The 23,136-nt window shown below is 42.9% G+C and overlaps 1 protein-coding gene across 2 annotated transcripts in view; it reads right to left on the reverse strand.

Moving 5' to 3' along the window:
- abcc4 (ATP binding cassette subfamily C member 4 (PEL blood group)) overlaps positions 1 to 23,136 on the reverse strand; it is a 349,901-nt gene that overhangs the window by 257,993 nt on the left and 68,772 nt on the right. For both annotated transcript variants that reach the window (XM_063048526.1, XM_063048527.1), the window contains exons 4-6: positions 18,038 to 18,262; positions 12,628 to 12,717; positions 7,719 to 7,882 (exon numbers count right to left, since the gene is read on the reverse strand). In XM_063048526.1, coding sequence (XP_062904596.1) covers positions 7,719 to 7,882; positions 12,628 to 12,717; positions 18,038 to 18,262 — 479 coding nt within the window. The remainder of the gene's footprint in view (positions 1 to 7,718; positions 7,883 to 12,627; positions 12,718 to 18,037; positions 18,263 to 23,136) is intronic.

A 23,136-nucleotide genomic window follows, 5' to 3' on the forward strand; every position in this document is an offset into this window, starting at 1 on the left:
ACCCTTGCAGTTTGTCTACCAAGAGCATGTTGGATTCAACGATGTTGTCATCTACCTGCTGAACAGAGCCTACTCCCATTTGGATAAGCAGAACAGCACTGTGAGTATCATGTTTTTTGATTTCTCAAGTGCCTTCAATACCATACAGCCCTCACTGCTGGGGGAAAAGCTCTGTTCAATGCAGGTTGGCACTTCCATTGTATCCTGGATAATGGACTACCTGACTGGCAGACCACAGTTTGTACGGCTTCAGAGCTGTGCGTCAGACATGGATATAAGCAGCACTGGGGCCCCACAGGGGAACGTATTGGCTCAGACTTTAGATATAACACTGAGTCATGTCATCTGCAGAAATTCTCTGATGGCTCAGCAATAGCTGAGTGTATAAAGGGAGGACGAGAGGATGAATACAGGGACCTGGAGGAGGACTTTGTCAAATGGTACAAGGTGAATCATCTGCAGCTGAAAGTTAGTAAGACAAAGCAAATAGTGATGGACATTATGACTAAGCCTGCACTGCTCCCTGTTACTATTGATGTTGAAGACGTGGATGTGGTGAGGATGTACAAGTACCAGGGGTGCACCTGAATGACAGACTTGAATGGAGCACCAACACAGAGGCTGTGTACAAGTAAGGCCAGAGACGCTACTTCCTGAGGAGAGTGAGGTCCTTTGGAGTATGCAGGCCTCTCCCTCACATGTTCTACCAGTCTGTTGTCGCCAGTACAATCTTCTGTGCAGGGGTTGTCTGGGGCAAAGGCATCAACACAGGTGATGCCAACCGGCTTAATAAACTAATTAGAAAAGCTGGCTCTGTTGTACGAGTCAAACTGGACATGCTGGAGGCTGTGGTAGAACAAAGGACCTTACAGATAGTCCTGGCAATTCTGGACAATATTTCTCATCCTCTGCATGACACCTTGGCTGAACAGTGAAGCACTTTTAGTAATAGACTAAGACAACTGCGCTGCTCCAAAAATCACTATATGAGGTCATTCTTACTCTTGGATATTAGGCTGTATAATGAGTCAACCTATAGCTGGCGAGGTGATAACCCCCTACTGTTAGATTGTTTGAGGTAACTTAGTATTTATTCTTTCCACTTTTCTTCTAATACTTTTATCTGTGCACTTGTAATGCTACTGTGACACTGTAATTTCCTTTGGGATTAATAAAGTATTTTTCTAACTATCTATCCTCTCCTTTCTTCCTAGATCCCCTTTTGCATTTAATATACTTTTCAATTCTTTTAGTATTTTCCTTTATCATAACATTCTACCTGCATTGCACTTTCTCTGTACTTTAACACTTTACTCTGCACCCTGATTGTTTTATTTTATACCATCTTAATGCAACACTGTAATGAATGGATCTGTATAGACTTACGGAAGACAGGTGTTTCACTGTACCTCAGTACATGTGACAATAACCCAATTTATCAAATCTACATCTTTCCTAAATGGTGCATCCAAAATGGAATGCAATACTCCAGATGCAGCCTACCAGTTTGATAAAGCTGCAAGAGAACCAGCTGACTCCTGAGCTTAGTCACTTGATCAACAAAGGCAACCATGCCATATACCTCTTCACTACCCAATCAATCTGTAAAGTCACTTTCAAGGAGTCAGAGTCACAATCAGAGAAAAGTACTGCATAGATAAGGCCCTTCAACCCATCTAGTCTATCGAACCTTTACATCTGCCTACTCCTATCATCTACAGCCCTCCACACCCTTACCATCCAAACTTCTCTTAAACATTGAAATCGAGCTCGCACGCACATGTGCCGGCAGCTCATTCCACACTCTCACAACCCTCTGAGTGAAGAACATTCCCCTCTTGTTCCCCTTAACCTTCTCACCTTTCACCCTTAGCCCATGAGCACAAGCTGTAGTCCCTCCCAACCTTAGTGGAAACAGCCTGCTGGCATTTACCCCATCTATACCCCTCTTAATTTTGTATCCCTCTATCAAATCTCCTCTCAGTCTTCTATGTTCCAAGGAATAAAGTCCCAACATATTCCTCGTAACTCAGGTCCTGCAGACCCGGCAACATCCCTGTAAATTTTCTTTCCATTCTTTCAACCTTATTTACATCTTCCCTGTAGGTAAGTGACCAAAACTGCACACAATACTCCAAATTTGGCCTCACCAGCATCTAATACAACTTCAATATAACATCCAAATTCCTGTAGCAACACACACAAGACACTGGAGGAACTCAGCAGACTAGGCGGTATCTATGGAAAAGAGTAAACAGTTGATGTTCCGGGCGGAAACCTTCATCAGGACTGGAAGGGAATGGGAGAAATCAGACTACGAAGGTGAGGGGAGGGGAAGAAGAAGTACAGATGATAGGTGATAGACAAAACCAGGAGAGGGGGAAAGAGGTGAAGTAAAAAGCTGGGAAGTTGATTGGTGAAAGAGATACAGGGCTGGAGGAGGAGGAATCTGATAGGAGAGGAGAGAAGACCATGAAAGAAAGGGAAGGTGGAGGAGCACCAGAGGGAGGTGATGGACTAATAAGGAGATAAGCTAAGGAGAGAGGTAAGCAGGAACGGGGAATGGTAAAGGAAGCTGGGGGAGGGACAATTATCTGAACTTCAAGAAATTAACGTTCAGGCCATCAGGTTGGATGTTACCCAGAAGAAATACAAGATGTTGGTTCTCCAACCTGAGTGTGGCCTCACCACGGCAGTGGAGGAAGCTATGGACTGACATGTCGGAATGGAAATGGGTGGCTATCAGATCCTGCTTTTTCTGGAGGAAAGAGTGAAGGTGGTCTTTAAAGCTGGATCTCCCTGCAGCCACCTATTTCACTTCCATTTCCCATTCCAACATGTCAGTACATGGCCTTCTCTACGGCCACGATGAGGCCACACTCATCAGACCCAGCACTGATCCCTGCAGCACGCCACTAGTCACAGGCCTCCAGTCAGACAAGCTACTACCACTCTCTAGCTTCTCCCATAAAGCCAATGTCGAATCCAATTTACTTCATCCAGAATGCCGAACAACTGGACCTTCTCGACTTAACCTCCCATGTGGGATCTCGTCAAATGCCTTGCTAAAGTCCATGTACACAACACTCACTGCCTTGCCTTCATCAACTTTCCTGGTAACTTCCTCAAAAAACTCTAAAATTGGTTAAAAATGACCTACCCACACAAAGCCAGACTGACTATCCTTTATCAGTCCATGTCTATCCAAATACTCATGATTCTAGCCCCTTAGAATACCTTCCAATAACTGATACAGGCGACCTTAAATTCCCTGGTTTGTTCTTAGAGCCTTTCTCAAACAGCAGAACAATACTGGCTATCCTCCAGTCCTCTAGTACCTCACCTGTCACTATGGATGATTTAAATATCTCTGCCAGGGCCCCAGCAATTTCTGCACTTGTCTCCCTCAGGGGCTGAGGGAACACCTTGTCAGGCCCTGGGGATTTATCCACCCTGATTTGCCTCAGGGTAGCAAATACTTCCTCCTCTGTAATCTGTAAGGAGTCCATGAAGTTGATGGCTCACTTCTATAGATTCTGTATCAATCTCCTAAGTAAGTAAAGATGCAAAAAAATTTAATTTAACACCCCCCCCCCCCATCTCTTTGGGCTCCACACATGGATTACCATTCTGATCTTTTAGATAATCGATTCTGTCCCTTGCAATCCTTTTGCTCTTAACATACCTGTAGAATCCCTCTGGATTCTCCTTCACCTTGTCTGCTAGAGGAACCTCATGCCTTCTTCTAGCTCTCCAGATTTATTTCTTAAGTGTTCTCTTCATTTCTTACACTCCATAAGCACCTCATTTGTTCCTACCTGCATATACCTGCTATGCGCCTTTTCTTTTCTTAACCAGGCCTCTCTATCCTTTGAAAACCAAGGTTTCCTACACCTATTACTGTTCATTCATGACAGGCACATACAAGTTTTGTACTCTCAAAATTTCACTTTTGAATGCCTCCCACTTACCAAGTACACCTTTGCCAGAAAACAGCCCGTCCCAATCCACACCTGACTGATAATTTCTGATACCATCAAAATTGGCCTTTCTCCAACTTAGAATGTTTAGAAACGCAGAACAGACCTATCCTTTTGCATATTTGTTTTGAAACTAAAGGCACTGTGATCATTCGGTGCAAAGTGCTCCCCTATGCAAACTTCTGTCATCTGCGCTGTCTCATTCCTTAATAGCAGATCAAGTATCGCACACTCTCTCGTTGGGACTTCTACGTACTTAATAAGGAAACTTTCCTGAACACATTTGACAAATTTTATCCCATTTTGTCCTTTTGCAGTATGGGAATCCCAGTCAATATGTAGAAAGCTAGAATCACCAAATAGAACAACCTTATAATTCTTGCAACAGTCTGAGATCTCTACAAATTTGTTCCTCTAAATCCCTCTGGAGCTATGGACTTGGACTCCAAGATCCCTCTGCTTATCAACACTTAAGGATCTTGCCATTAACAATGCACTGCCCCTTTACATTTGATCTTATTGACTGAACACCTCACATTATATGTTTATTTATTTACTTTCTTACTGAGGTACAACATGAAATAGGCCTCTTGAGTCACGTGGCCCAGCAATTTAATCTCAGTTTAATCACAGGACAATTTACAATGACCAGTTGATCTACTAACTGGTACATCTTTGAATTGTGGGAGGAGAGCAGAGCATCAGGATGAAACTCATGTGGTCATAGGGAGAACGTACAGACTCCTTACAGGCAGCAGCGGGAACTGAACTTAGGTCGGATGGATACAACGGCATCAGACCCAGACAACGAACAAACGACTACAAGGAAGCAGTGTGCATGTGGCAAAATCTGCAAGAACGATCGTGGCTTGAAGATCCACCAAGCAAGGATGAAGTGTCTGGCGGAAGCAGGAGCAGCACAATGCGCAGGTGTCCAATGTGGTGGGACGAAGGAGGTGCCAGGCCCGGAGTCACCCCATAGTGCCTGGAACCTCCCAGTGTTGCAAACGAATCCCTCCAACATCAAGTCTAACAGCAGGCAGATCAAACGGCCTGCAGCTAACATGACTTCACTGTGGAAGCAGTTTGACGAAGATGTCGACCAAATTCTGGAGGCAACGGCGAAGGGAGGGGTCGATAAGAAGCTACAAGCCATGACAACAATAATTATCCCAGTGGAGGTTAGTTGTAGGACATTCACAGCCCGTTCCTTAGCGAGAGCCTTCAGCAATTTGGGCATTGAGGGAGAGAGAAAGAGGAGAGCCATCCGCAGTACCACCGATACGACAGAGAGGGCCTCAAGATGGCTGTGGCTCAAAAGAGGGAAGCCATGGAGTCATAAGTAGCTAGCCATCTGGACAGAAGCTGGGGTCTGATCAGCCCTGGCTGGGTCACCTGGAGGAGGTTGTATGATGTTGAAAGACCCGAAACACCCAATTATTCCAGGAACATCACTGAAGATGTGTCCTGAAGCATCAGTAGATGTATGTCCACAGCTACGGCATTGTGCTAACCACTACACTACCATGCTGTCCTCGGTGGATGGAGTTTAACCCATCTGGCTGCTGTAGTTTAACCTATTGTGAGATTAAACTCTACCTACCATTTCTCCACCCATACTAGCAACTGATATATATCCCACTATATTCTTTGGCAGACATATCTGCAAGTTTACTAATTCACTCATCTACATAATCATCCAGGTTATTTATACAGATCACGAACAGCAGGGATCCCAGTATGGATCCCTAAGGAACATCACTAGTCCAGGCCTTCAGCCTCAATAAATCCCTTCAATGACTTCTCTGTCTTCTGTGAGCAAGCTAACTCTAAAGCCAGGTGGCCAATTCACCAAGGATTCCATTCAACTTCAACTTCAACTTCTGGGAACAGCCACCCCTGAGGGGACTTGTCAAATGCCTCAACTGTCTTCATCAATCACCTTTGTCACACCTTTGAAAAACTTAAATCAAGTTTGTAAGACATGAAATACCCGATACAAAACCATGCTGACTGCTCCTAATTAGGCCAAATCATCATAAATCCTTTCACTAAGAATCATCTCCAGTAAGTTTCCTACCACTGACATGAGACTCATCAGTCTACAGTTTTCAGGCTACCCCGATTTCCCTTCTTGAATAACGGAACAACATTAGCTACCTGTCAGCCCTCTAGAACTTTGCCAGTGCCTAGAGAAGGCATTGCTGATCTTGGTCAAAACCATAGCAACCTCATCTTTTGCTTCTCTAATTGACCTGGGGTAGATCCCATCAGGCCCTGGGGACATCCACATTAATGTTCTTTAAGAGACTCAACACTACCTCTCCTTTATCTCGAAATGCCCTAGCATACCTCATACTAATCTCCCCATCTTCCAGGTCCTTCTTGCTAAATACTAATGCACTTCACCCATTTAGGACCTCACTCATGCCCTCCTCCTCCAAGCACATGCTCACTCCTTTGTCAATGTCTTGGGAATCTTTGCCAAGGACTTTTCATGACCCCTCTTGGCTCCCCTAACTACCTTCTTTAGTTCTTTTCTAGTTAGATTGTATTTCTTTATATTTCTGAAGAACTCTATTTAATTTTAGCTTCCAAAACCTTACATACCCTTCCTTTTCCTTCTTGACCAAATACACCACCTCTCTCATTATCCCTTTCTAAGCACAGAGCTTTAAATGGAAACATAATGTCATTGTTTTATCAATGTTTAGATCCAGACAATGCCAAGATTTTACATAATTAAATATGATAAGGGACCTGTTTGAGTTCACATAGAGGGACTGGGAAGTTGTAAGACTCATGCCAATGCCCATCTTTTGTATACAGCAGGGAAATACTAATATTAAATTATTAATAAATTAAGTATTTTTACTAGACACAAGACAGACTGCAGCTGCTAGAAATCCAGAGCAACACACAAAAACTGCTGGAAATCTAGAGTAAATTGCTGGAGGAACTCAGCAGGTCAGGCAGCAACTATGGAAGGAAACAAATAGTGGATGGTTTCAGGCCGAGACCTTTCATCAGGACTGAAGGTATTTATTTTATTGATCCAATAAATACGGGATTAATAGACTAATTATCAAGCCCATTATTTAAAACAACTTGTTCATTAGCATACAAAATGAAGCCGATACTAGAAATTATAACACTTGTGAAATTGGAACGGTACAACGCCTCCAATGTTGGCATTCTTTCAGCCCCGTTAGCTCTTGATTGATTCAAACATGGATACACATGAATGCCAGAGGATAACCACCATCAATATGAAGATAATATTAGACAAAATGTGGCACTGTTAAAACTGATCTACATGGAATCTGGGATAATAAGTTTCCACTAGCTTCGTTGACAGCATTTCTCAAACTCACAACCTGCAACATCCAAAAGCAAATGAACTATGGATGCACACCAGCATCATTACCTCAAAATCATACAGCACCTTAGCTTCAATATATATTTCATTGCTGCTCAGTTGACCCTGCAATCAAATGTGTACAAGGATTGCAGAAGCTTAAAACAACAGTCCATTGCAATTTCTTAAGAGCAACAAGAAATGGCTGCCTTCTCAGCAACACCTACACTTGAATTTGAAATCTGGGATGTAAAAAGAAGGATGTGAAAACTTATATTCTAACTGATTCAATGTAAAATCAGATCTGAAATAAGCATTTAAAAATATACAAATTTTTCATAAATAAATAGTGCAAAAAGTAAATCTCAGTAAAAAGATACCTCAGAACTGAAAACCACTTGCCAAAGACGGTTTGCAATGGCATCAGGATAAGTAGTATGGCTATTCCAGCCAAGCAGGATGGTCCTATTTCATACCACAACAGTGCTACCACTGCAATTGCTTGCAATGGTGCAACCCACAGGAAATGCAGAAATATGGTTACCTGAAACAGTTGATGTAATATACATAGTATTAGCATTACAAAAATATCCATGTACAAAGTTTTCAACATGAGGTGAAATATAATATTTAAAAAACACCATTAACCTTTAAATTTCTTTGCAGTTTATAAGTGCACAAGCATTCATACACTGAAAAGAAACTTTGGACAAGTGTTTAAAGTGTGGAATTGGTTTTGTGTTATCAGTTATTTCAGATCATCAGCTCATACAAGCTGCTTATAGACTTTCAGAAAATACCCGCCATTTAAAAGAAATTATTCCAAGTTTACATGGTTGTTTTTTTAAAGTTGGACTTGACTTAAATCTTATGTGTAGAACCAACACCTTCTAGAGCAGGAGTTCCCAAACTTTTTTGTTGGCATGGATCAATACCATTAAGCAAGGGGGTCCATGGACCCCAGGCTGGAAACCCTCCTTCTAGAGAGATGGAGCATCTATACCCAGAATTAGAATATAGCCTTTTGAAAGTGGTTGTTGGAAGAGAGTATTCTTAAGCCTCTGATTTCATTTTTACCTTTAGTTTGTTGGCACAATATCCCAAAGAAGCAGACCTCAACATCCTGTCCCCTGTTCCTTTCTGATTAGGCACCAATGTTTGAATATTTTTTCCAGTTTTTGAGGGGGCCAGGCCTATGATCAGCCAGAGATCTCTCAACCTGCACGAACATGACTCTCCTATATAATTTCCAAATGCGGGGTTTTGCCAGCACCAGATCATAGTTGAATTAGAGTACAAATATCCTGGCATAAAAAAAACTGGGACATATTGGTTTGTAGATAGACATGGTGTATTTACATGACTTGCGTTTACTAGGTACCCAAGAGGAAACAAGGTATTATTACGCAAACAACAGGAATTCTGCAGATGCTGGAAATTCAAGCAACACACATCAAAGTTGCTGGTGAACGCAGCAGGCCAGGCAGCATCTGTAGGAAGAGGTGCAGTCGACGTTTCAGGCCGAGACCCTTCGTCAGGACTAACTGAAGGAAGAGTGAGTAAGGGATTTGAAAGTTGGAGGGGGAGGGGGAGATCCAAAATGATAGGAGAAGAATCAAAGTGTGGTCGAAAAATTGAAGAGCCGAAGAAATTACAGATGGGGAGCAGTGAGACATCGTTTCACTGAACTCCCGTCGAAGAGAGGATCTAAACTTCTTCGGTGTAGGCATCACCGGAAGAGGCTTCGCAGTAGTGAATTTAAACGCAAACAACAGGAATTCTGCAGATGCTGGAAATTCAAGCAACACACATCAAAGTTGCTGGTGAACGCAGCAGGCCAAGCAGCATCTGTAGGAAGAGGTGCAGTTGACATTTCAGGCCGAGACCCTTCGTCAGGACTAACTGAAGGAAGAGTGAGTAAGGGATTTGAAAGTTGGAGGGGGAGGGGGAGATCCAAAATGATAGGAGAAGAGTCAAAGTGTGGTCGAAAAGTTGAAGAGCCGAAGAAATTACAGATGGGGAGCAGTGAGAGATGGTTTCACTGAACTCCCGTCGAAGAGAGGATCTAAACTTATTAGTCTTTTTGTTATTTAGGGGTGGCAGGGTGGAGATACGTCTCTACCAAAGGAGGTGTAAGGTGCTCCTTCCCTCCACTAGCTTGCGGGTCATCCTTGGGCAAGATGTAGCACCTGTTTAGCCCCAATGATCAGGATCATGCGTGCAGGCAGTGGATGGTCGTATGAGCAGCTGGTGCATATCACAAGTCCTGGTTATGCGACCACTGACGCCAGGCAGACAATCTCTGAAGAGTATTGATACTGGCTGGGATTACCCATCTTGTAAAGACACTGCCATGAGAAGGCAATGGCAAACCACTTGTGTAGAAAAAATTGCCAAGAACGATTGTGGTCATGGAAAGGCCATGATCACCTATGTCATATGACATGGCACATAATGAACGATCTGATATTTAAAAAGCAAAGCTCCCCATCAATCACAACCTCTGATGAGGAACATAGGTCATCTGTTTCCTTAAGTTATTCTTTATGCAAATTTTACTGTGTACAATAATTCCACTATGCTTTAGTTTTTTTCTAAAAACAAAGTCAAAGTAGATTTATTATCAAAATACATCTATGTCACCATATACTATCTTGAGATTCATTTTCTTTCACACTAAATACAAAGAACCACAACATTATCAATGAAAAACTGCACATAACAAAGACGATGTACAAAAGACGAAAAGCTGTGCAAATACAAAAATAACAAAATAATAGTAATAAGTAAGCAATAAATATCAAGAACATGAGTTGAACGTGAGTACTTAAAAGTGAGTCAATTGGTTGTGAAATCAGTTCAGTGCTGGAGTGAATGAAGATAGCCCTGCTGGTTCAAGAGCTTGATAGTTGAGGGGTAATAACTGTCCCTGAACCTGGTAGCACAGGTCCTGAGGCTCATGTACCACCTTCCTAATAGCAGCAGTGAGAAGAGAGCATGGCCTTGATGATGGATGCAGCTTTCCTGCGATAGCACTTCTTGTAGATGTGTTCAGTGCTAGGAAGGATTCACCGGTGACGTATTCGGCTGTATCTACTACTTTTTGCAGGATTTTCTATTCAAGGGAATGGGTGTTTTCCATACCAGGCTACGATGCAAACAGCCAGTATACTCTCCCGCACACTTCTAAAGAAGTTTGTCCAAGATGACATTCTGAATCTCCACAAATACTAAGAAAATGGAGGTGCTGGTGTGCCTTCTTTGTAAAGACAATTACGTCCTGGACCCAGGCCAGAGCCTCTATAATGATAAGACCAAGAAATTTAAAGTTGCTGAGGTGCTCCACCTCTGATCCCTGATGAAGACTGGCTCATAGACTTCCAGTTTTCTTCACCGGTAGTCAGTAATCAGCTCCTTGGTTTTGCTGACACTAAGTGAAAAGTTGTGGCATCACTCAGCCAGATTTTCAATCTCCCTCCTACTTGCTGATTTGTCGTCTTTGATTCACCCCACAACAGTGGTGTCATCAGCAAACTTAAATATGACATTGGAGTTGCCATTAGCCTCTAAGTCATAAGTATAAAGCGAGTGGAGCAAGGAGCTAAGCACACAGCCTTGGAGTATACCTGTGCTGATGGTGATTGTACAGGAGATATTGTTGGCAATCCAAAATGACTGCAGTCTGCAAGTGAGGAAATCATGGATCCAGAGGCACAAGGAGGTATTGAGACCAAGGACCTGCATCTTATTAATTAGCTTTGAGGGGACGATAGTGTTAAATGCAGAGCGTGAGTCAATAAAGAACATCCTGATGTATGTATCTCTCTTCTCCCGATGTTTCAAGGTTGAGTGAAGAGCCAATAAAATGGCATCTTCTGTTGACCTGTTGTGAGAGTGGGCAAAATGGAGGGAATCCAAGTTGCTCCATTTTGCCAATAAAACTAAGAATTTATCACGATTCAGGAAGAATTCTGCAGATACTGGAAATTCAAGCAACACACATCAAGGTTGCTGGTGAACGCAGCAGGCCAGGCAGCATCTCTAGGAAGTGGTACAGTCGGCGTTTCGGGCCAAGACCCTTCGTCAGGACTAACTAAAAGAAGAGCTAGTAAGAGATTTGAAAGTGGGAGGGGGAGAGGGAGATCCAAAATGATAGGAGAAGACAGGAGGGGGAGGGATGGAGCCAAGAGCTGGACAGGTGATTGGCAAAAGGGATATGAGAGGATCATGGGACAGGAGGCCCAGGAAGAAAGAAAAGGGGGAGGGGGGAAAAAAGCCCAGAGGATGGGCAAGGGGTATAGTGAGAGGGACAGAGGGAGAAAAAGGAGAGAGAGAAAAAGAATGTGTGTATATAAATAAATAACGGATGGGATACGAGGGGGACATGGGGCATTAGCAGAAGTTATAGAATGTTCATGCCATCAGATTGGAGGCTACCCAGATGGAATATAAGGTGTGGTTCCTCCAACCTGAGTGTGGCTTCATCTTTACAGTAGAGGAGGCCGTGGATAGACATATCAGAATGGGAATGGGACGTGGAATTGAAATGTGTGGCCACTGGGAGATAGTCATAGTCATACTTTATTGATCCCAGGGGAAATTGGTTCAGATCCTGCTTTCCCTGGCGGACAGAGCATAGGTGTTCAGCAAAACGATCTCCCAGTCTGCGTCAGGTCTCACCAAAATATAGAAGGCCACATCAGGAGCACCGGATGCAGTATATCACCCCAGCCGACTCACAGGCGAAGTGTCGCCTCACCTGGAAGGACTGTCGGGACCCTGAATGGTGGTGAGGGAGGAAGTGTAAGGGCATGTGTAACACTTGTTCCGCTTACAAGGATAAGTGCCAGGAGGGAGATCGGTGGGGAGGGATGGGGGGGGACAAATTGACAAGGGAGTTGCGTAGGGAGCGATCCCTGTGGAAAGCAGTGGGGGGGGAGGGAAAGATGTGCTTAATGGTGGGATCCCGTTGGAGGTGGCGGAAGTTACGGAGAATACTATGTTGGACTCGGAGGCTGATTGATCTTTTTTCCCCAACCCAGAAGGCAGTTGCAATCTGAAACACACTAGCTGAGAAAATGATGGTTGCAGGTACTCTCACACGACTTAAGTACGTTTGTAGTAGCTGAATGAGCACTTGAAACACAAAGCATAGTAGGCTACTTGATGATCAGTGTGGGCTTAGTGGATCGAACGGTCTGTTTCTGCGCAGTTTTACTCCACAACTTTGATTATAATGGACTACAACCTCACCACCCACATCTTCCTCCTTGACTGATAACTACATACCTGATCAAACTTGTTTACATCATTGGATAACAGGTTCACTATCTGGCCTGTGGTTGTTCGTGACAGTGCAATGTTATTGAGACGCAGTGCCTGAAACATAAATATATAAAAAAAATTATGTAGTTTGAATTAATACAAATAATTTCAAAGTAACAAAACACGAATGATTTAAAAACAATCATCTATTTCTAACATTAATGTGGGAAGGAAGTGCTTAATTTTACTTCCCACATTTTGATTCTAAAGGCCCATTTCTATACATGTCAGTTAAAAGGAATCAGAAACATGACTGGCCCCGATTTTACTCGGTTTTGCTGAGAATTTGCACAGCTTGCCAGCTTTCCTCAGCAGAATTGTTAGAACATCTGCAGCTGCAGGTAGATTTACTCGTGAGCATCGCTAATCCTGAGAGCATTGAGGTCCAGAACTTCAATGAAATGGTCACACTTAATGTGCAGCTAGTAGGTGAATGGTCTTTAGTAGGGAGATTGTGGAGAGTTGGAAGAATAATAGGGGAGGATTTTAAGTTTCCCAACATAGAATGGGACTGCCATACTGTTAAGGGTTTAGATGGGGTGGAATCTGTTCAGTGTGTTCAGCAAACATACCTTGGGCAATATGAAGAGAGATAAAGCCTTAGAGTGAGGAGAACACTTAACCTACTCTTGGATAATAGGGCAGGGTGGGACACTGAGGTGACAATGGGGGAAGCACTTTGGAATCAGTGACCATAGGACATAGAACATAGACTAGTACTGCACAGTACAGGCCCTTCGGCCCCCAATGTTGTGCCGACCCTCAAACCCTGCCTCCCATATAAGCCCCCACCTTAAATTCCTCCACATACCTGTCTAGTAGTCTCTTAAACCTCACTAGTACTCCAAGTGTAGCCTAACCAGAGTTTCATAGAGCTGCATCATTATATCACGACTCTTAAACTCTATCCCTCGACTTATGAAAGCTAACACACCAAAAGCTTTCTTAACTACCCTATTCGCGTGTGAGGCAACTTTCAGGGATCTGTGGACATGTACCCCCAGATCCCTCCACTCCTCCATACTACCAAGTATCCTGTCATTTACATTGTACTCTGCCTCGGAGTTTGTCCTTCCAAAGTGTACCACCTCACACTTCTCCGGGTTGAACTCCATCTGCCACATCTCAGCCCACTTCTGCATCCTATCAATGTCTCTCTGCAATCTTTGACAATCCTCTACACTATCTACAACACCACCAACCTTTGCGTCGTCTGCGAACTTGCCAACCCACCCTTCTACCCCAACATCCAGGTCGTTAATAAAAATCACATAGAGGTGCCAGAACAGATCCTTGTGGGACACCACTAGTCACAACCCTCCAATCTGAATGTACTCCCTCCACCACGACTCTCTGCTTTCTGCAGGCAAGCCAATACTGAATCCACCTGGCCAAACTTCCCTGGATCCCATGCGTTCTGACTTTCTGAATAAGCCTACTGTGTGGAACCTTGTCAAATGCCTTACTAAAATCCATGTAGATCACCTCCACTGCACTACCCTCATCTATATGCCTGGTCACCTCCTCAAAGAACTCTATCAGGCTTGTTAGACACGATCTGCCCTTCACAAAGCCATGCTGACTGTCCCTGATCAGACCATGATTCTCTAAATGCCCATAAATCCTATCTCTAAGAATCTTTTCCAACTGCTTTCCCACCACAGACGCAAGGCTCACTGGTCTATAATTACTCGAACTATCCCTACTACCTTTTTTGAACAAGGGGACAACATTCGCCTCCCTCCAATCCTCCAGTACCATTCCCGTGGACAACAAGGACATAAAGATCCTAGCCAGAGGCTTTGCAATCTCTTCCCGCGCCTCGTGGAGCAGCCTGGGGAATATTCCATCAGGCCCCGGGGACTCATCCATCCTAATGTATTTTAACAACTCCAACACCTCCTCTCCCTTAATATCAACATGCTCCAGAACATCAAGCTCACTCATATTGTCCTCACCATCATCAAGTTCCCTCTCATTGGTGAATACCAAAGAGAAGTATTCATTGAGGACTTCGCTCACTTCCACAGGCTCCAGGCACATCTTCCCACCTTTATCTCTAATCGGTCCTACCTTCACTCCTGTCATCCTTTTTTTCTTCATATAATTGAAGAATGCCTTGGGGTTTTCCTTTACCCTACTCACCAAGGCCTTCTCATGCCCCCTTCTTGCTCTTCTCATCCCCTTCTTAAGCTCCTTTCTTGCTTCCCTATATTCCTCAATAGACCCATCTGATCCTTGCTTCCTAAACCTCATGTATGCTGCCTTCTTCCACCTGACTAGATTTTCCACCTCACTTGTCACGCATGGTTCCTTCACCCTACCATTCTTTATCTTCCTCACCGGGACAAATTTATTCCTAACATCCTGCAAGAGATCTCTAAACATCGACCACATGTCCATTGAACATTTCCCTGCAAAAGCATCATCCCAATTCACACCCGCAAGTTCTAGCCTTATAGCCTCATAATTTGCCCTTCCCCAATTAACAATTTTCCTGTCCTCTCTGATTCTATCCTTTTCCATGACAATGCTAAAGGCCAGGGAGCGGTGGTCACTGTCCCCCAGATGCTCACCCACTGAGAGATCTGTGACCTGACCCAGTTCATTACCTAGTACTAGATCTAGTATGGCATTCCCCCTAATCGGCCTGTCCACATACTATGACAGGAATCCGTCCTGGACACACTTAACAAACTCTGCCCCATCTAGATCTATTAGTTCTAAAGTGATTATGAAATTGGGCAGAATTACTCCACGGGTTCAAGTTCTAATTTGGGGCAAGGTAAACTTTCGCAGTATGAGACAGGAACTTGCAAAGGTTGACTGGAGTAGGTTGCTCGAGGGCAAAGGGACAACAATAAAGTGAGAGGCATTTAAAGGTGAGACAGTGAGAGCACAACGTCTGCATGTTCCTGTTAAGAGTGAAGGGCAAGGCTGGTGGGAGCAGGGAAACCTGGGTGACGAGGGATATTGAGACTCTGGGTAGGAGAAATGAGGCATGGGTCAGGTGCAGGCAGCTGGGATCAAGCCGGATTGTGCTCAAGAAGGAAATCCAGGCAAAAAGAGGGCATGAGATAGCTTTGGCAAAGAAGAATCCTCAGAAATTTTAGAAGTATATTAAGCAGAAAAGTGATTAGAGAGAGAATAGGGTTTATCAGAGATCAAAGTAGAGATCTTGGTGTACAGCAGCAAGAGATGAGCAGAGTCCTTAATGAATATTTCTTTATGGAGAAAGACATGAAGTTCTCAAAACCAGGTAAGGTTAATGGGGAGAAAGTCAGCATTACAGCAGAGGAGGTGCTGGATTTCTTAAAAGGTGTGAAGATAGAAAAATCTCCAAGGCCTACCATGTATATCCAAGAACACTGTAAAGGCAAGAGGAGAAACTATGGAATCCCCAATCATCACTATATATTTGCATCGTCATTAGCCACGAGTGAAGTGCCAGACCAGTTTATTTAGGACGAGTGACAAAGAAACACCGAGGAACCATGGTCCAGTTAGTCTGTGGCAGGTAAATTACTGGAAAGGATCCTGAGGATAAGATACGGTGGAAAGACATGGATTGATTAGGGACAGCCAGCATTGCTATGTGGGCAGGAGGTCATGTCTTATAAAGCTAATCAAGTTTGGTAATGTGACCTAGAAAGTCGATTGGGGTAGGGCAGTAAACATGGTTTATATGACTTAGGTAAGGCCTTTGCTAAGGTTCCATATGGTAGGCTGCTCTGGACAGTTAGAATACGTGGAATCCAGGGAGGGCTGTCTAAATGGATAAACAATTGGCTTGATAATAGAAAGTAGAGAGTAATAATAAAATCTTGTTTCTCATACTGGAAACTTGTACGTCAGAGGATGGTGCTAGGCTTATCATTGCTTGTCATCTACATCAGCAATTTTGATAAGAATGTTCAAGGCATAGTTAGTTGCCAATAAGACAGCTTAACCACGATGCGTAACACATCCCAACGGGGAAGGTAATGCACTCCGTGTGATGCTTTGATTAAGTGCCATAAAACAGGATTATTTGCAAAGCTGAAGTATATTTCATAAAAGTATAGTCATATGACCAATAATTAAACCACCAACCAAGCCTTATATGATACCTAAGTGAACCAAACAACTGAATAAGCAGAAAGCTGCCCAGCAAATTGGCAGGACAACTCAGTAACTGCATCTTCACCTTTTCAACTAACTTAATTTGAGGGTTCTGAAAAGTCCAGAAGATCAGGTGAAAGTAAATTAAAGGAACACTGCACACATGGGTAGCTACAACCCAGGAACAACCACTATAGAAAGAGGACCCCGAGTTCTGAACTCAGAGAAAACTACAACCTATCTGACCAGTTCAGCTCTCATCTGACCAGTTATAGCCCTGTCCAAACCATGAGATTAGAACAGCGAGTTACAATACATTAAATTATAAGGACTGATTGAATACCTTTACTGACCTGAACAGTAATAAAGCCCAAATTGTGTATTGTTACAGATAAAGGCCCAGTAGGTAGAATTAGTGAGAGACTATTAGTGATTCCCTTTGTTTATTTGGGACACTATGTTGCTTAATTGGGACAGGCAACTATTGCCAAACAATTTCTAAGTAGCATCAGTCACGTGCACATCATGTGACCACTAGACATTACATTGTGCTTACTGCAAACAGTTTTTAAAGAGCGCACGTGAATGTGTCTATGTTCAAAAAGCAGTGATTTTAGTCACTGATAGTTGGCGAAAGATAAACAGTAAGGCAGCTCAGATTTGTTGTACTCATGCAGTTTCAAGCATTCAGGCTTGGAGATGCCAGAAACAGCTGGGAGCAAAAATGAAACTATTTCACCACTTCAACAAGTCACCAGGAAGAGATTTTTAAGGTATCGACAATCACCTTGAATGTTCTAAGTAAAATGAAGGTTTCGAAGATGCAACTGTTAAAAGCACTGTTTGAAGGCAGCCCAATATCTACATTAGGAGTCTGTGCTGATTCTGTTCATTTACAGTTGTTCAAAAGAACACGTCAACATACACTGAATTAATTCCTCCATCAATAACAATTAGGAACTAATATACAGTTTTATGGTAATGTAGAACTTTTGGTAGTGTTCTAATTTATTCTGCATATCATTTAAATACATAATATGTTACACAGTTAAATGATAGGCTATCTTTTGGATATCTTTTTAGTTATTAAACTTTGGCTAAGTGGGCAGTCACTTAATTGGGCCAAAGTGTACTGGTCCTGATATGCATCACTTAACTGGAATTCACTGTATTTTATCGTGAAGCAATTTTGTTATGTGTATCCATCAAAAATTAAACCACACTAACCTTTGCCACTCCATAGAGAGGCAATCATTGACAGTAAATTTCTTACCTTTCTGTAAATCATATGGCACATTGCTATCCTTAGTTTCATTCCACTCCTTTGTACATGAAAGAAGTACAGGTGATGTGTAATTGCCAAAAACAACGTAGAAAGCGATAGGCCAGCAGCATATCCAAAGGCAATTTTAGAAGCCTCTGTATCATCCTTATTGTAGTTTTCAAAATAATTAACAATTTTTCCCAATATAATAGGCTGAACAACTTTTATTACTTCCTGAAAAGTAAAACAAAACAAATCAACAATGTATTTTGAAAAGCTCTAAAAAAAAATTGGACTAAACATAAAAAGCTGTGGTAGTAGGATTATTTTGAAAAGTACATAACATATTTTTCCATTTGAAAAATATCACAAATCACAATATATCACAATCTTGAACAGAAGGAAGATATAAAGTTGCTGCAGGCCCTCTTAGCGGCAAGTAAGAAATCAATCACTAGAAAATGGCTAAATCCAATACCACCTACATTAGAAGATTGGTACGAAATTATCTTGGAAATATTTAAAATGGAAAAGTTGACCTACTCCCTGAGAACTCAAAAAGAAACATTTTATCAAATCTGGAATAAATGGATTGAATATATAACCCCAATGCGAGCAGACTTTAGATGACTCTCCTAATGATTTATATTGCTCTTCTCATCAACACACTAATATTGCTAACGTAAGCACCCCTAGTCTAAATGGTTGTTGTTGTTTTTTTTTGGAAAATAGAGAATTAACACAAGTAAAGGGAAAGATTTGGGAAAGGGATAAAAAAAAATGAAAAAATTAAGTAAATAAGTACATAGGGATTGGATAATTATGTCTGCGGGCAGGAACAAGCACGAACAAATTGGGATATAAACACCTACAATGGCTGGTATATAGGCTTGTATGCAACATTTTGGACCAGTGGAAATGGTCCAGAAAGGTTGTATGGAAACTATTATTACCATTTTTCTTAACAACTAATTTCATTACTTAGCCTAATAGGTTAGATTTACCACAGTACATAATTATCTATTTAAATGTTTATTTTGCTTTTATATCATCTCAATGTGTACTTAAGAATGTATAAATAATTGTAGTTTTATACATATAAAAAAATGGAAAAGGTTATATGTGTGAAAAAAGTACATGATAATTGTGAACTCCTTATCCAAATAAAAATAAAATTAAAAAAATATATATCACAACAAAACCAAACTGATATGCTTTATAAGTTAGTGAATTGCTTCCTTAGAAGATTATCTCGGAAGCATTTTTCCCATCTTTCAGGGCACCCACCCTTGCTTGTATTTGGAACAGAATACTGCAGAGAAGGACAAACAAGAGAAAAATCTACAGACAAGAGGAAATCTGCAGATGCTGGAAATCCAAGCAACACACACAAAACGCTGGAGGAACTCAGCAGGCCAGGCAGCATCTATGGAAAAGAGTAATCAGTCAACGCTTTAGCCTGAGACCTCCATCAGGAACGGAAAAAAGTTAAAAGTCAGAGTAAAAAGGTGGGGAAAGGAGAGGAAGAAGTACAAGGTGGTAGGCAATAGGTGAAACCGGGACGGGGGCGGGTGAAGTAGACAGCAGGGGAGTCAATCGGTGAAAATAAAGGGCTGGAGAAGGGGGCATGTGATAGGAGAGGACTGAAGGCCATGGAAGAAAGGGAAGGGGGAGGAGCACCAGAGGGAAGTGATGGGCAGGTAAAGAGATAAAGTGGGAGGGGGGAATGAGAATGGGGAATTTTGAAGGGGAAGGGGGGGCAATTACCAGAAGTTCGAGTTCTGGAACTTCCAGCTGAACATCAATTTCTCAAACTTCTGGTAATTGCCCCCCACCTCCCCTTCACCATTCCCATTTCCCTCTCTCACCTTATAACCTTACTTACCCATCATCTCCCTCTGGTGCTCCTCCCCCTTCCCTTTCTTCCATGGCCTTCTGTCCTCTATCACGTTCCTCCTTCTCCAACGCTTTATCTCTTTGCCAATTGCCTACCCAGCTCTTTACTTCATCTTAACCCGTCTCCCAATTTCACCTATCACCTATACTTCTCCCTTTCGTTTCCCCATCTTCTCACTACAACTTCTAATCTCTTTTTTCCAGTCCTGATGAAGAACCTGCTGTTCGTGCATAGCTGCACTGCCAAATCCAATTCAAACCAAATCATCAAGTTCTCTGATGACACAATAGTGGTTGGCCTCATCAACAATGACAACAAAATGGCATACAAAGAGAAGGTAGTGGGGGCTGGTAGAATGATGCCAGCACAACGACTTGAGTCTCAATGTGGACAAGGCCAAAGCAATGATTGTCGATTTTAAGAAAATGCAGGCTGATCACTCCTCACTGCACATACATGGCTCCTCTGTGGAGAGAGTTAGCAGCACCAAGTTTATGGCAGTTCACAAAGCAACAATTTCACCTGGTCCCTCAACATCACCCCATTAATCAAGAAAATACAGCAGCATCTCCACTTCTTGAGAAGATTGAGGTGAGCAAGTCTTCCCCGGCACCCCCCACCCATTCGAACCAATTTTATAACAAGTGCACCATCAAGAATGTCCTGAGCAGCTGTAAGGGAGTTACAAGGCATCTGACCATATAAAGGCTTTCAAGGATTGCTAAGAGGATCATTTGGGTCTCTCTTACACCAAGATATTTGTCAGGAGTACTGGCTACGTAGTTCACTTAGCATTGTCAATGCTCCCTCCCAGTCATCCAATAATCTCTATGACCACTTAACAACAGGCAGGAGATATCGTTGTATTAGGACAAGAACTGTTAAGGTGGGAAACAGCTTCTTCTCCAGGCCATAAGACAACTGAACTCCAGGCCACCACCCAGGTGTTGTCATGCATGAAGCGCCAGTAGCATCATACTGTTTACTTTTTAAATTTGTATCAAATATGGACTTCTATTATTTGTTTTTTTTTGTGGTAATATTACTTTATGTGTTGTGTATTACATGCACTCTGTTGCTCCTCTTCGCAGTATTCATGTGTACAGTTGAATGGGATTAAACTGAACTTAAACCTGCTGAGTTCCTCCACCATTCTGTGTGTACTCCTTTCTTCCTCCACCACATCTGATCTCATGGCAAAACTTCTTCAGCCAGACATCTGCAATGTCTCCTTTTTCATTAAGCAAGAATTCCCCCTCCACCCAGGTAAGACTCAACTCGCTTCACATCTTTCATTGCGTAGCTAAGTCACCTCTAATGCCCTATTTAAGTTTGCTGACAACCCCAATATTGTTGGCTGAGTCAAAGGTGGCGATGAATTGGCATAAAAGAGAAAGATTGAAAATCGTGTTGAAGAGTGGCATGGCAAGAAACTCTCACTTAATGTCAGCAAAATCAAAGAGATGATCATGGATTACAGGAAGGAGCTGCTGGAGGTTCCTGAGTCAATCCTCATTTGGGGATTGATTTTAACTTCTTTGGCTTTATCATATCAGAGAATCTGCCCTGGGATCCGCATGCAAGTGCCATCACAAAGAAGACACCACAATGCCACTGCTTTTTCAGAAGTTTGTGCAGATTCAGCATGTCATCTAAAACACTGACTGACTTCTAAAGATGCACAGTGGAAAATATCCTGACTGGATGCATTATTGACTGCAATGGCAGCACCAATACACAGGAACAAAACAGCCTACATGCAGTGGTGGTTACAGCCCGGTACAGCACAGGCAAAGCCCTCCCCACTAGATTTACAAGGTGCGCTGTCACAAGAAAACAGCATCCATCATCAAGGACCCCACCATCCAGGCTCTCTCTTCTTGCTGCTGTTATCATGAAGGAAAGAGGTCAGGTCCCACACCATCAGGTTCAGGAGCAGTTATTACTGCTCAACCATCAGGCTCTTGAACCAGAGGGGATAATTTCACCCTCACCTCAACATGAACTGATTTCACAGACTATGCACCTCCTCCAACCTTATTTATTGCATTTGGTGCTCCCAAAATGGCCTCATCTGCATCAGTGAGATCCAAGTGCAGATTAGGTGATACCCTGTTCATCTGGATTGCCACTTCCAGGGAACTATGTACCTTTAGCCTTGTATCTCTCTATATGATACTCTCCCAGGCTCAGCCATTTATTGCACAAGTCCTGCCCTGGTTTAACTTACCAAAATACAACACCTCACACTTGTCCAAGTTCCATCTCCCATTCCTTGGACAGCTTCCTATGTTCACCAAGGTTCCCTTACAAGCTCAGATCTCCACTTTCCCTGCGAAGCGAAGTTGAGATGGCGCTAAGCTGCATCTTCGTAAACAGCTCTATTTCCATCTTTAATATCTTTATTTTTCCCTTTCAGGGTTCTTTTGAAGACCTTGACCTGGAGTTACACGCTGACCGATTCTTCGAGGGAATGGGACCCGTTCTCAGGGTTTCAGGACCGGCCGTTGTTCGGCACGCCAAGTGCTCGGCCTGAGAGACCGGCTCGGATTTGGAAGCCTAAGATCTCGGGGCTCTGGAGTTGGGCGGATCGAGGGTCAGTGTCACAGTAGGAGACCCGTGTGTCGTTGGGAGAGTCGGAAAATCTACTGTTGTGTGCCCAAAGACCCGGGATCTTTGCGAGCTTCAGGCACAGAGTGTGAAAAAAGCAACGTAATGGACTTTTAACATCTTAAACCAGCAAGTTGTACGCTATGTCTCCCCGCTTGCTGGGGAAGTGGAGACACTTCCTTCTGCCTTAATAGGGAGAGACAGAACCTGTGGCGTGTCAAATGCCGGTGTGTAATGCAGTCTCTGGGGTAACTTAAAGACTGTGTCATTGCTATTGGTTTGCTCACACACGAGTGCTCAGTAGCGATGCTGATGCTTGCTTTTCTTTGCCGGTGGGGGGAGGGGGGATTGTTGCTCACCACCACTTACGCGCAGGAGGAAGGGGAGCTGGGGGGGGGGGACTTCAGGGTTCTTATTCTTTCTGTCATTCATTCTTTGGGGCACCTCCGTTTTCGTGGATGTTTGCAAAGAAAATGCATTTCAGGATGTATATTGTATACATTTCTCTGACATTAAATTGGACCTTTGAACCAATATTTTCAGTTTGTGTTTCAAATTTCTAGCACCTACAGTTTTTTATTTCAACTACTCCTCAGCACCT

The sequence above is a fragment of the Mobula hypostoma genome, chromosome 5 (genome assembly GCF_963921235.1).
Source record: "Mobula hypostoma chromosome 5, sMobHyp1.1, whole genome shotgun sequence".
In the NCBI taxonomy this organism is placed as follows: Eukaryota; Metazoa; Chordata; class Chondrichthyes; order Myliobatiformes; family Myliobatidae; genus Mobula; species Mobula hypostoma.